This window comes from Lolium perenne, chromosome 6 (genome assembly GCF_019359855.2).
Source record: "Lolium perenne isolate Kyuss_39 chromosome 6, Kyuss_2.0, whole genome shotgun sequence".
NCBI classification, from domain to species: domain Eukaryota; kingdom Viridiplantae; phylum Streptophyta; class Magnoliopsida; order Poales; family Poaceae; genus Lolium; species Lolium perenne.
In genome coordinates this window covers 65,941,455-65,956,293 of record NC_067249.2, presented here as the reverse complement: position 1 = coordinate 65,956,293, position 14,839 = coordinate 65,941,455, and the positions used below count along the sequence as shown (strand labels likewise).

At 45.6% G+C, this 14,839-nt stretch overlaps 1 protein-coding gene across 1 annotated transcript; it reads left to right on the top strand.

Moving 5' to 3' along the window:
* Positions 1–3,041: 3,041 nt before the first annotated feature.
* Positions 3,042–3,911, top strand: LOC127309563 (uncharacterized). Its single transcript, XM_051340368.1, has one exon. It carries the CDS (start codon positions 3,117–3,119, stop codon positions 3,693–3,695), a length of 579 nt encoding a protein of 192 aa, XP_051196328.1. The 5' UTR covers positions 3,042–3,116; the 3' UTR covers positions 3,696–3,911.
* The last annotated feature ends 10,928 nt before the right edge of the window (positions 3,912–14,839 follow it).

Sequence of the window (14,839 nt, the reverse complement as noted above, 5' to 3'; positions counted from 1 at the left end):
GAGCCGGCGTCTCCACCGCCGACCAGAGGGCGCAGCAGCGGCGCGCTCGTCATCCGCGACCAGCCCTCCTCGCCGCAACGCGGGCGGAAGAGGAAGACGGCGAAGAATGAGGCCGCCGCGGCCGCCGCCAACCAGCTCGCCGAGGAGGAGGCGGCGCGCGGAGGACGCCGCGGTGGCGGAGGGCGATCGCCGTGTCGCCGAAGGACCTGGTGCCCGCCGACAACAGCCTCCCCATCGACGCCGCGCTGGAGTGGTCCAGCGCGGCCCGGGAGCGCCGGGAGGCGGAGCAGCAGCGGCGGATGTTGGATCTGGCCGCCGCGCGACAACTCGCCGCCGCGCCGCCGCACCGTCGTCCTCGCGGAACGCCGCGCCCAGGGAGGTGATCAAGCTCGAGGAGAGCAGCGACGACGACATCTACCGGCCGTCGCCTCCACGCGCCGGCGACGCTGGCCAGGGCACGAGCCGCTGGTACGAGGCGCCGCCGCCCCAGGACGACGCCGGCTCCAGCGACGACGACGACGGTGGCGACTACACGACCTTCTACCGCCATTTCGGCAAGTAGGAGGCCGCTTTTAGTTTTAGTATTAGTTTGCCAATCGCCGAATTCAAATATATGTACGAACTCGGCATATTTATGTACGAACTCGCCTCTATATGTTAAATATCATTAAATTTCGCTTATGTTTGAACGAATTCGTCTATTTTGTCTGAATTCGTCGTATTACGTTGCATCCATCCTGGGCTCGCGGCTGGGAAAATGGGCCTCCCCACGCCAAATCTTCCTCCAATCCGGACGAAAATTTCGCCGGATTTAGGCGTGGGGAGCTCAAACGAGTGGGGATGCTCTAAACCTCAGATCTGGGGGAGGCCACCACTGATGGCGGCGCCCATGGGTGTCGTAGCTCTTGTTGGAGGCGTTATGGGTCCTTCTGGATCGGATGATGGTGACGTCTACGTCATCACCCTGGGGGCATCATCTTTTGAGACTTTCATGGCTGGAAGGATGTGTTGACGGCTTGATGGCTGGGCATCCTTCTCCGCGTGGAGGCCAAGGTGAAGCGGATTGTCATCTACCATCTACAACGATGAGTCTTAGTGGCATGGTGCAGCGGGTCTCGGCGGCCGGCATGTGACGATGAACACCCGCAGGGAGGTGGCACTCTCTGACGTCATGGTGGCATCGATGTCAGGAACGACATAGTTTACGCATATATTTATCCTAAAGATTACTCGGCGGTTCGATGGAGGCGGCGGCTTCCGTAGCGTCTGCATGTGGTACTCGCTAAGTTCTACTAGACCCGATGAGCTCTCCTGTTTTGCTTAGAGGGTGTCTCAGGGTACGCGATCTTTTCGGTCCTAGTTGATGAAGAATTTTCGCATTTTCGGGCACAAAGCCATGTTGGCTTGATTTTCCCTCAATGTCGGGTGTGTTGGTGTTGCATGACACCCTCGAATTTTTAATGTATAATTTTTATCAAACCTTTATTAAATAAAATAATAATAATAAGGCTATATGCATCTATCAATGCAGAGGCCGATGCATAGCCTCCATTTCGAAAAAGCAACATTATTTCCAAGTTATGGAAGACATATTATCCGTATGCATTCCCTCATATAGGCATCCTTTCATTCATATGATTTTTATAAAAAAAGATCATAGGATTATTTTTCCTGTAAGAATTTGCACTATAGTAGCGTTTGATTTATAGAAGTGCAGCAAAGAAATTTTGAAGAATTTTTTCCTTTTTTTCCTTTTTGCGAGGGAAAAGGAAATTATATTGAAGTCCCGATCTTACAGAAAGGTCCAGCAAAAAGAAGAAAAAAACAGATAGCTCCACTGGATCCCGATGTTGACGCCGAGCACGATGCCGCCGGTGGCGCGCCGCCGCCGCCGTACCTCTTGATGGCTTGGATCAGGTACAGGCCCTCCGCGGCCGGGAAGTCGCCGGACGCCAGCTCCTGGAAGCTTACACCGCGGCCCTCCATCTCCATCGCGAGGCTCCACTTCATCTCCTTCTCCTTATTCAACACGAACCGGCCCGGCCGCCACGCCGCCGCCGGAGAGGGCTTGACAAGCTCGACGGATCCGCGAATCCGTGAGCTCGGGGAAGACGAGAGCTCCACCGCAGAGCTCCAAAGAGCACCGCCGTCGAAGAGGACGAGCTCCATCTCAAAACGCCACGCCGACCGCACCACCACCTTCTCAGCACCGCCGGCAGGCCACCTAGAGTACCCTACACTATGTACAAGCCGTGGATCGACGATTCCCCGCCCTCCCGCCGCCGGGGTGGCCGCCGGAGGAGGAGGAATCGACGACCCGACGGCGAGCAAGGTGGATCTCCGGTGAGCTTTCAGAAATTCGCCCCTCCCTACTGTAGCGGGGGATGGGGAACGACCAAGCTTCGTTTTTTCATCCTTTTTTTCCTTTGTAATCAGAGTCCCGTGAAATAATACAGAGAAAATGAACAACTCAGTCGGACCCCTTTTTTTCATTCCTTTGCAAGCAACGATGTAAATCAAAGGTAATGCTGCTTGTGCGGAAGTAACGCCGCTGCAGCACAGCACCAGACACCGTTGCCCTTGCTTGTGATTTAAGCTATCAAGTTGCTTAAGAGCATGTCACATATCTATAGTATTTCTTTTATGCTTTAGACAACCACCAAACAAAATGTTCATGTACAGTACCTTAGTTTTATAGCTAGTGCTTTCTCCGTCCCATGAAGATTATTTGAAAATTTTCAAATTTTAGATATATCTAGAGCCTAAATAGCATTTTAGATACATTTAAATTTTGATAAATCATATACAAACTTTTATGGGATGCAGGGAATAACTCATTCTAGGTGTTATCGTTACTGTTCTGTACATGTATTCTTCAAGGAATTTGTAATTTGCAATCATTGCATTGCATGTGCGTCTACACAATTGGACAATAAGTAAGGGATTGAAGTGATAAGTCATTTATCCATTTCTTTGTCACTTTTCTGATCCTCACCACCCAGCTGTATATATATGCGCCAACTATCCTCTGAACCTCCACATCCACGTTCCAACGAACTCGAAGAAGAATCTCAACAATTCCACACGCACACATACTGCAAGAACGCAAAGATTTCATGGGAGCCAAGCTTTCCAGCTGTTTCAACCAGCGAGGCAGCCTCTCGCAGCAGGCGCACCAGCCGGCGCCAGTCAGGGTCATCGCTGCCGACGGCTCGCTGAAGGAGTTCCTGGCCACCCCCCGCGTCACCGTCTCCGACGTTCTCGGCGGCGAAGCTGCCTCCTTCTTCGTGTGCAACTCCGACGAGCTCTACTTCAACGAGCCCCCACCGGCCCTGGCCGCCGGCGAACTGCTCCAGCCAGGGCAGATATACTTTGTGCTCCCGGTGGCGGCGTTCACGCGGCCGCTGTCGAGCGCCGACATGGCCTCGCTCGCCGTGCGCGCGAGCTCGGCGCTCGCAGCCAAGAGGCCACACCGGCTTGTCGGCAAGAACAAGAAGATGCGCGTCGTGCCGGTACAAGAGGAGCCAGAAAACCGCGAGGACGTCCTGTTCTACGAGAAGCTTAACGAGCGGACGCTCGGGGAGTTCGCAGTGGCGATGAGTCCGGCCAAGAAGACCGACGAGAAGCAGAAGCTCGCCGCGCGGTCGCGGTTGAAGCTGAAGCGGGTTCTGAGTGTCATTCAGGAGATTGCTTAAGGAAGCATTCCGGTTGATTTATTTGTTCCTTTTTCGATCCATTTTTTTTTTTTTTGGCTTAAGCCTGGATATTGAATTGGCTTTAGACCTTCAGTAGATTCAGAAGAGAAAAGAACCTGAATTCTGGGAAAGAGAGGTTGTAAATATCTCCCAGTATGTATGATTCAGTGGGTGCAAAACTGCAGGAATGTAAAAGGTTGCTTCTTTAGCTGTCAATTACAGTACTGTACTATATTATCTTGTCTCTCCATGAAAGATCTGGGGTGGTGCAAGTATAACAGCCCACCGTCTTTAACCAGAGACTGGATTTAGGAATTGAGAACCATCAATTAAAAAAAAAATACTGAAGTTGCTCTCCTTAGGAATCAATCATTTGGACGTAAGAAAAATCTCATACAAATTAGGATTAGCAAAAATGAATGTAACACGTATAACTTCCTGAAAAAAAAAAGTGTACCAAATATAGATTTGACAGTAATGCATGATAACGGTGTGAATTTATGTATCCAGATGCTTTATTCACAGTTTCAGGGCTTTTCGTCATGACGTATTAGATATATGTGTTGCTTGATTCACGTGTATTTGACTTATACGATTGGTAATGTTTATCGACCTCACAATAGCATTCCAACCTTGTGTTGACCAGATGGTTAATATCACAGCAATAACAAGTACCGTATGGAATTAGTAGTGGATGTCAAACGATACAAGAAAGAAACTTCAGTCAGGCACCTGCTGGAGTGTACAGAAATCAGAAGTGCGAGACTTAGCTTAAAGATGTTTAACGCATTCGCAAAAAGATGTTTAACGCATAACGATCCTGACCAGTGACAGCCATCACCATCTGTGGCTAGCTTGCCGAGTCAACCAAAACCGTTAAGTTATTGAAAAGTTCCACGGCGATTGGCTCGCAGGCGCTTCACAACCTAGTAGTCAGTCAGCCGGTCAGAAGGTCAGTTCCGTGTTTCGTACTCCGGAATTGTCAAATGCCCCGGTTGCAAGGCAGCGAATTAGAAATCGAGCGTGGACGTCAACAGGAGAAGCAGAGAGGAAGCTGTGAAAGATACGGCGGTCAAGAATGAATGAGCTAGAATTGCAGGGCGCATCGAGAAGCGAGAGTCCCAGCTCTGTCAGTCATCGATAGCCAGGGCAGGTAACTGCGCCCCCAGATCGGCCTTCTGAAGCTGGGAATGAGACGACGGTCAAGAATGAGTACCAGTTTTTGGCGAGTGCCTCACGTATCACAAATTACATAAAAATAATTACATGAATTGCTATCAAAAGTGACCGTGCGTTGCACCGGGAAAAAAAACTCGAACACTCCTGCGAATCAACGGTGAAAGATGTTAATTCTTAGAAGATTAACTTGCAAGGCTCTTGCTGCACCGACTTATAATACCGCAGAGCAAAATTATTTTATTAAAACATTATTTTATTGCCAAAATTATTCCGTTTATCCCCAAACTAAAACTTTATTTTATGGTATTTTTGTGTTCCTAAAACTATTTTAAAATGGCTTTAAAACAACCAGGAAATAAAAACAGAAAATTGTTTTGTATATATAAAAAAGGAAAACCATCAAGCCAGGCCAAGTGGCCCAACTTCCGGGCATTGAGCCCACCAAGCCCGCGGCCCAACCGGTGGAGAAACCCTACAGCCTCCCTGGCATTCTTCCTTTCCCACCCCCGCCGCCGGCCACTTTTCCAGAAAACCCCCTTTCCTTCTTTGTTTTCGCGGGTCGACCACTCCACCTCTTTTCCTCACCCGCTCGGTCCCGCACCCGAGCCCCTGCCTCGCTCGCTTTTCTCTTCTCCCCCGAGCCGCTCCCCGCGCCCGAGTGCCCCCCACTCCGCCTCCTCCGCAGCGCCTCTCTCTCTGCCGCCCTCCCTGCTTCCGCCCAGGGTTGCTCCGCCTCCTTTTGGATCTCGTGCGCCTGCTCGAGCTCGACAGTGCCCCCTGCGGACGAAGGAGCTGGCGTGCGCGACGTGGCTCTCGATGTCGTTGATCTGCGCGCCCTGCGCCTCGACGAGGGGGGCCATGTCGAGGAAGACCTGGTCCATGAGGTTGGCGCTCGATGTCCTTGGCGGCGTCGTGCCGCTCCTGGATCTCTGAGATGGTGTCCATCACCTGGCCGCGGCCCTGGTCCTGGATGGCCTTCTGCATGAAGGACTCGCTCTCCCCGGACGAGATGAGCGAGTCGATGGTGTTGTCCTCCGCGTGCTTCCCGGTCACCATATGGTACCGCCGCGGCACCGTCTCCTTGTACTCTGAATTTCAATCAGTCCCACCGATTTCCAGATCGTATCTGAGCTTTTTCCTCTTCTCCCTTTTTTGAGCTCCCCCTCTGAATTCCTCTGAATTTCTGGCTCCGCACGCGATCAATCTTGGCTCTTGTCTCTCTATGCTATTGGTCTATTAGCTCATGTAATTGCTTGCTGATGATTGGAATTTTCGAGCGTATATAAACCTGATGAACTCGCTATAAAGAATCGATGTGGGACTATTTAACAGAGAATATCAATACATCCTCGTTTCCTTTTCGTATGCAGGGAATCACCCTGGCTATTTTAAAAGCCCATATCTAACAGCCAAATCAAAGCCCAAGATCTTGCTCGTATGTCTGCATCGGGCGTGCGCTAGGCGGACAAAAATCGCAAGGGAATTGGTCGGGAGAGGAGAAAAAAGAACACCGACCCGGTACCATGGCAATGCACAGTAATATGTGATTTGGTGGGAGAGCAAAACGGTCCAAAAAAAAGCGTTGACGAAACTTTTTGGAAGAAACCTTAGCTTCTTTATTATTAGGTATAGATATAGATAAGGATATAAGGATTATACTGTGCGGTTTACCTTACGGTTTACATGGTCAAAAAAATATGTTCATTGTTGCCGACACACTAATTCGTAGGCTTCCTCCTTCGCCCGACGTGATCTTGTGTGGATATGTATTTTCCACCTAGTATGCATGGAATGGTTTTGAAATTTGGGTCTATGTCTTGGTGGAGTATTCTTTTAGTTGCTGAACACGTGGTCAGGTTGTTATTCCTAATTTAGTGGCCACGGTCCCAGAAATTCTTCTTGGCTCCCGGGAGCATTTGCTCCCGGATTTTTGGCGAGCAAATTTTGTTTTTCAAAAAAATTTAAAAAATTCCGAAAAAAATTATGCACGTATCTGACCATGGCACGCACCACCTTGTGAAAATTCGTTGCGAAATGTCATCGTATGCATTCTGGGCAAAAAATGACAAATTTCCAGATCTGAGATTCAAATTTTTTGATCTTATTTCATGTCAGAAATTTGTCATTTTTGTCCAGGGCGCATACGATGATATTTTGCAACGACATTTTACACGTTGGTGCGTGCTATGGTCAGGTACGTGCATGATTTTTTCAGAATTTTTTAAAAAGTTTTCGATTTGTTCTGATTTTTCAAAAACAAATCGCCGCTCCCCAAGTTTTATGCCATTGCTATAATTGTATTAAGCGGGAAACATAGTACACGTGTGGTATGTAAATAAAACCATGTCCCTAGTAAAATCGACCATTGATTAATAGTTGGTCAAGGTTGATAATAAAGTCATGCCATTGGACGAATGATGTGACGAACTCAAACCCAATTAAACTATTGCAATGTGATCCAGTCAAAATGTTCAGTATTGCGATACTAAGAAATGTTCTAACCTAATCCTTAAATCGTAAAATCATATCTAATCACTATCACCGGAGGTTGCTTTGACATCATCAACCATCACACCGTAACAAGGTGGTCATAAAAGTGTTGCTCGGGTATTCCAAATGGATGGGTTGAGGCGTACGTGTCAAGAACGGTATTTATCCATCCGCGTGACGGATATATAAACTGGGCCCACTCGGTGATATTACATCTATAACTCTTGCAAACATGTGACTAGGTTAGGGATGTGATATCACATAAACAATTTGAATGTGTTTGTAGGTAAAGAGATCGAACTAGGTATAAAGGATAGGAAAGATCAAGTCTCGGACAAACTAGGTATCGTCAGACAAAGGGAATAAGACTCAACACTGAGGTTCAAGCGATAATGATACTTGGTGGTAAGCAAAGGGGCCAAGATGGTTTTTCTAACCCCCTTTAGGTCATTGATCGAAGAAGTGTCTCGATCATGTCTGCGCATTCCCGAACCCGTAGGGTGGCACGCTTAAGGGTATATGACGCTTAGGGATTGATTCGGGATCGTTGGAGTAATAAGAGAGAACACCGGAATCGTAAGGGGGCCGGCCAAGCCACTAAGGGAGGAGGGAGGAGGTCGGGCGGCCCACTTGGGTCGGCTAACCAAACCCTAGGGGGTGCGGCGGCTTGGGTGGCACGGTGAAGGCCCAACCTCCTCTCCCCCACCGCTAAAAGAGAGGCATCCCCTCCACCTCATTCATCCTCGTTGGCATTTTCCTTATATATCTCCCTGCTGTCTACTGCTGGCGTGCAGTTGACGTGGGAGGTAGAAATCTCTGTGGTGTAATTTTCCTTCGTTCCCCGGCAACGGCGCCAGAAAATAGCTTGCTGTCTACTGTTGGCTTCTATTCCTGTAGACAGTGTTGGGCCTCCAAGAGCAGAGGTTTGTAGAACAGCAGCAAGTTTCCCTTAAGTGAATCACCCAAGGTTTATCGAACTCAGGGAGGTAGAGGCCAAAGATATCCCTCTCAAGCAACCCTGCAATTACGATACAAGAAGTCTCTTGTGTCCCCAACACACCTAATACACTTGTCAGATGTATAGGTGCACTAGTTCGGCGAGGAGATAGTTAAATACAAGTGACATGGATGTATATGAGCGGTAATAACAATCTGAAATAAATAGGGCAGCAAGTAAACATGCAGTAGAACAGTAAATAAACGGAGATTCGATGTTTGGAAACAAGGCCTAGGGATCATACTTTCACTAGTGGACACTCTCAACATTGATCACATAACTGAATAGATAAATGCTACTTTCTCTACACTCTCTTGTTGGATGACAAACATCATTCATTGTGTAGGGCTACAAGAGCTCCCTCAAGCCGGAGTTAACAAGCTCCACAACATTCGGTGTTCATATTTAAGTAACCTTAGAGTGCATAATAGACCATTGCAATTATACCGAGTACTAACATAGCATGCACACTATCACCGTCAGGCTATGAAAGGGGGAATAGATCGCATCAATACTGTCATAGTAATAGTTAACTCCATAATCTACAAGAGATTACAATCATAACCTATACCAAGTACTACATGATGCACACACTGTCAACATTACATCATGGAGGAGGAATAGAGTACTTTAATAACATCACTAGAGTAGCACATAGATTAATAGTGATACAAAGCTCATCATATGGATCTCAATCATGTAAGGCAGCTCATGAGATCATTGTATTGAAGTACATGGGAGAGAGATGAACCACATAGCTACCGGTAGAGCCCTGAGCCTCGAGGGAGAACTACTCCCTCCTCATCATGGGAGAAAGCAGCGGTGATGAAGATGGCGGTTGTCGATGGAGATGCCTTCCGGGGGCAATTCCCCGTCCCGGCGGCGTGCCGGAACAGAGACTTCTGTCCCCCGAATCTTGGCTTCACGATGGCGGCGGCTCTGGAACTTTTCTCGTATCGTGGCTTATTGGTGTCGAAGTTTTAGGTCATCAGGGCTTAAATAGGCGAAGAGGCGGAGTCGGAAGGGTCCTGGGGGGCCCACACAGTAGGGGGGCGCCCCCCCTTGACCGCGCTGCCTTGTGGGGTGGGGTCCCCCTGGCTCCCCTCTGGCCCCTCTTCGGTGCTCTGGAAGCTTCCGTGAAATATAAGATCGTGGGCCTTGATTTCGTCCAATTCCGAGAATATTTCATGTGTAAGATTTCTGAAACTAAAAACAGCAGAAAACAGGAACTGGCACTTCGGCATCTTGTTAATAGGTTAGTTCCGGAAAATGCATCAAAACGATATAAAGTGTGAACAAAACATGTAGGTATTGTCATAAAACTAGCATGGAACATAAGAAATTATAGATACGTTGGAGACGTATCAGCATCCCCAAGCTTAGTTCCTACTCACCCTCGAGTAGGTAAACGATAACAAAGATAATTTCTGAAGTGACATGCTACTTACATAATCTTGATCATACTATTGTAAAGCATATGAGCTGAGATCAAATTATTCAAAGCAAATGTCTATAGCTGATATAAGAGATGATAATGCAAGAGTTAAACAAGCTAGAAGTTTTCATGAACTATTGCTTTAAAGACATGAAACCGTACAAAGTTCATTAAAGATGTTTTAAGTATCCAGCATAGAAGTTCTATCCTTCATTCCAAGCATCAAGTAAATTTTCACAACATAGAAGGATTCAGTCAAGTAAAAATAAACATGAACATCATGAATCAACTGTTTAGAAGTCTACTCAACCGGTGAGCGCAAGCATTTGGTATTGGCACCAGGATGTTATGGCAAAAAGAACGTTAATGGTGGTTTGGAAGGCCAATGGAAGAAAGTCTCACAAAGCTATAAGTGATCATTACACAAGAGGAAGTCTTATAATCGAAGCTATGTAAGGAGTAGTAATTGCCATGCAACGGATGCACATAGAGCTATATGTGTATGAAAGCTCTCCAATGGAACTAGTGGGGGTGCATCCAACTTGGTTGCTCACGAAGACCTAGAGCACTTTTGAGGAAGCTCATCATTGGAATATGCAACCCAAGTTCTATAGTGTAAATTCCCCACATAGTTATACTAGTAAAACATGAAAACTCTCTCACATGGAGTGTAGGTGCTAAACATGAGCACACATGATGACTATGAATACTGCAGGTGCTAAAACATGAGCACAAATGTGGATAAAAGATAATGATGTTGCCCCCTTTTTCTTTATTTCCTTTTTTCTTTTTCTTTTTCTTTTCTATTTTTTCTTTCTTTTCTTTTTCTGTTTCTCTTTTTGATGGCCTCCATGGATATTTTCACTTTTAGGGGCAACATCCTAATATGACAACACACTTTTTGGTACAAATAACTCATAATGAATAAAACATGATGTATAAAACTGTATGCCTCTGCCAGTGTAGCAGGATGTGCAATGATCTAGTGTAACATGGGTAAACCACACATCAGTTGTATAGAATCATGCAAAGCAATATATAAATAATAAATGACAACAAGTCATGTAATGTAAAATGGAAGTTGCATGGCAATATATCTCGGAACAGCTATGGAAATGCTGTGGTAGGTAGGTATAGTGGCTGTTTTGAGGAAGATGTATGGCTTATGTGTAGGAGAACAAGAGAAAGTCCTCCCACGAGTTTGGATGTACTGGCGAAGTATGCACAATTCTCAATGTGAGCAAAAGGCAATGCACAGTACCGAAGAGGCTAGCAAATTTGGATGGTGGAAGTGCCAAAAACCGTAGCTTAACATTAGTAAAAAAGAACTCACAAGCTTATGATACGTCTCCGACGTATCGATAATTTCTTATGTTCCATGCCACATTATTGATGTTATCTACATGTTTTATGCACACTTTATGTTATATTCGTGCATTTTCTGGAACTAACCTATTAACAAGATGCCGAAGTGCCGATTCTTTGTTTTCTGCTGTTTTTGGTTTCAGAAATCCTAGTAAGGAAATATTCTCGGAATTGGACGAAATCAAAGCCCAGGGGCCTATTTTCTCACGAAGCTTCCAGAAGTCCGAAGGAGAGACGAAGAGGGGCCACGGAGGGGCCACACCCTAGGGCGGCGCGGCCCCCCCCCCTTGGCCGCGCGGCCCTGTGGTGTGGGGCCCCCGTGCCGCCTCTTGACCTGCCCTTTCGCCTATAAAAAGTCTCCGTGACGAAAACCCCGGTGCGAGAACCACGATACGGAAAACCTTCCGCGGAGACGCCGCCGCCGCCGATCCCATCTCGGGATCCAGAGATCGCCTCCGGCACCCTGCCGGAGAGGGGAATCATCTCCCGGAGGACTCTACGCCGCCATGGTCGCCTCCGGTGTGATGTGTGAGTAGTCTACCCCTGGACTATGGGTCCATAGCAGTAGCTAGATGGTTGTCTTCTCCCCATTGTGCTATCATTGTCGGATCTTGTGAGCTGCCTAACATGATCAAGATCATCTATCTGTAATTCTATATGTTGCGTTTGTTGGGATCCGATGAATAGAGAATACTTGTTATGTTGATTATCAAAGCTATGCTTATGTGTTGTTTATGATCTTGCATGCTCTCCGTTATTAGTAGATGCTCTGGCCAAGTTGATGCTAGTAACTCCAAGAGGGAGTATTTATGCTCGATAGTGGGTTCATGCCTCTGTGAATCTGGAGGAGTGACAAGAACCACTAAGGTTATGGATGTGCTGTTGCCACTAGGGATAAAACATTAGTGCTATGTTCAAGGATGTAGTCACTAGTTACATTACGCGCAATACTTAATGCAATTGTCTGTTGTTAGCAACTTAATACTGGAGGGGGTTCGGATGATAACCTGAAGGTGGACTTTTTAGGCATAGATGCAGTTGGATGACGGTCTATGTACTTTGTCGTAATGCCCAATTAAATCTCACTATACTCATCATGATATGTATGTGCATGGTCATGCTCTCTTTATTTGTCAATTGCCCAACTGTAATTTGTTCACCCAACATGCTGTTCGTCTTATGGGAGAGACACCTCTAGTGAACTGTGGACCCCGGTCCAATTCTCTTTACTGAAATACAATCTACTGCAATACTGTTCTACTGTTTTCTGCAAACAATTATCTTCCACACAATACGGTTAATCCTTTGTTACAGCAAGCCGGTGAGATTGACAACCTCACTGTTTCGTTGGGGCAAAGTACTTTGGTTGTGTTGTGCAGGTTCCACGTTGGCGCCGGAATCTCTGGTGTTGCGCCGCACTACATCCCGCCACCATCAACCTTCAACGTGCTTCTTGGCTCCTCCTGGTTCGATAAACCTTGGTTTCTTTCTGAGGGAAAACTTGCTGTTGTGCGCATCATACCTTCCTCTTGGGGTTCCCAACGAACGTGTGAGTTACACGCCATCAAGCATATTTTCTGGCGCCGTTGCCGGGGAGATCAAGACACGCTGCAAGGGGAGTCTCCACTTCTCAATCTCTTTACTTTGTTTTTGTCTTGCTTAGTTTTATTTACTACTTTGTTTGCTGCACTAAATCAAAATACAAAAAAAAATTAGTTGCTAGTTTTACTTTACTTGCTATCTTGTTTGCTATATCAAAAACACAAAAAAATTAGTTTACTTGCATTTACTTTATCTAGTTTGCTTTATTTACTGCTACTAAAATGAGTAATCCTGAAGTTGAAGTTCGCACGTTTAAGCAACGAGGGGGAGAATGTTTGAGAGATGCTTGGTATAGAATTAGCGATGCTCATAATAGATGCACTAAGAAGCACTCCACCATTATTTTACTCAGGAATTTTTATGTTGGTATATCTAGCTGGAATAGATATGTTCTTGATAGTCTCGCAAAAGGTGACTTCCTAAGTACTCCTGCATTAGAAGCTAGTTGCATTATTGAGAGCTTATTTGGAATACCCCCTGTTGATAAAGTTAAAACTGAAATCTCTCTTGAAGATGTTATGAAAAAATTGGAAACCATAGAGAAAAATTTTCCAAGTATTGAAGCTAAATTGGAAATATTACTTGATAAAACTGATGAACTTGATAAATCCTTAGGAGGAATTGATGAAAGAATTAGTGTCCTAGGAACTAATGCTGACCATGATGATCAAATCAATAGGATTGATGAACTTGAAAAAGCTATGGGAACCTTGGGTTCAACATTTTCTTCTCTTAAATATAAGGAGAAAGCTTATGTGGGTAAGGAGCAAAAGTTTATGTATGTCTCTAAAGTGCCTAGACCAAAGAAGTATTATTATAGACCTAAAATTGACAAAGCCCTTAGTACCACTATGGATGGGGGAGCTCATGATAACGATGCACCATCTCTTGATAATACTTGATACACACTTTCTGCGCCTAGCTAAAAGGCGTTAAAGAAAAGCGCTTATGGGAGACAACCCATGTTTTTACCTACAGTACTTTGTTTTTATTTTGTGTCTTGGAAGTTGTTTACTACTGTAGCAACCTCTCCTTATCTTAGTTTTGTGTTTTGTTGTGCCAAGTTAAGCCGTTGATAGAAAAGTAAGTACTAGATTTGGATTACTGCACAGTTCCAGATTTCTTTGCTGTCACGAATCTGGGTCCACCTCCCTGTAGGTAACTCAGAAAATTAAGCCAATTTACGTACATGATCCTCAGATATGTACGCAACTTTCATTCAATTTGAGCATTTTCATTTGAGCAAGTCTGGTGCCATTTTAAAATTCGTCAATACGAACTGTTCTGTTTTGACAGATTCTGCCTTTTATTTCGCATTGCCTCTTTCGCTATGTTGGATGAATTTCTTTGATCCACTAATGTCCAGTAGCATTATGCAATGTCCAGAAGTGTTAAGAATGATTGTGTCACCTCTGAATATGTCAATTTATAATGTGCACTAACCCTCTAATGAGTTGTTTCGAGTTTGGTGTGGAGGAAGTTTTCAAGGATCAAGAGAGGAGTATGATGCAACATGATCAAGGAGAGTGAAAGCTCTAAGCTTGGGGATGCACCCGGTGGTTCACCCCTGCATATATCAAGAAGACTCAAGCGTCTAAGCTTGGGGATGCCCAAGGCATCCCCTTCTTCATCGACAACATTATCAGGTTCCTCCCCTGAAACTATATTTTTATTCCATCATATCTTATGTGCTTTTTCTTGGAGCGTCGGTTTGTTTTTGTTTTTGTTTTGTTTGAATAAAATGGATCCTAGCATTCACTTTATGGGAGAGATACACGCTCCGCTGTAGCATATGGACAAGTATGTCCTTGGTTTCTACTCATAGTATTCATGGCGAAGTTTCTCCTTCGTTAAATTGTTATATGGTTGGAATTGGAAAATGATACATGTAGTAATTGCTATAAATGTCTTGGGTAATGTGATACTTGGCAATTGTTGTGCTCATGATTAAGCTCTTGCATCATATGCTTTGCACCCATTAATGAAGAAATACATAGAGCATGCTAAAATTTGGTTTGCATATTTGGTTTCTCTAAGGTCTAGATAATTTCTAGTATTGAGTTTGAACAACAAGGA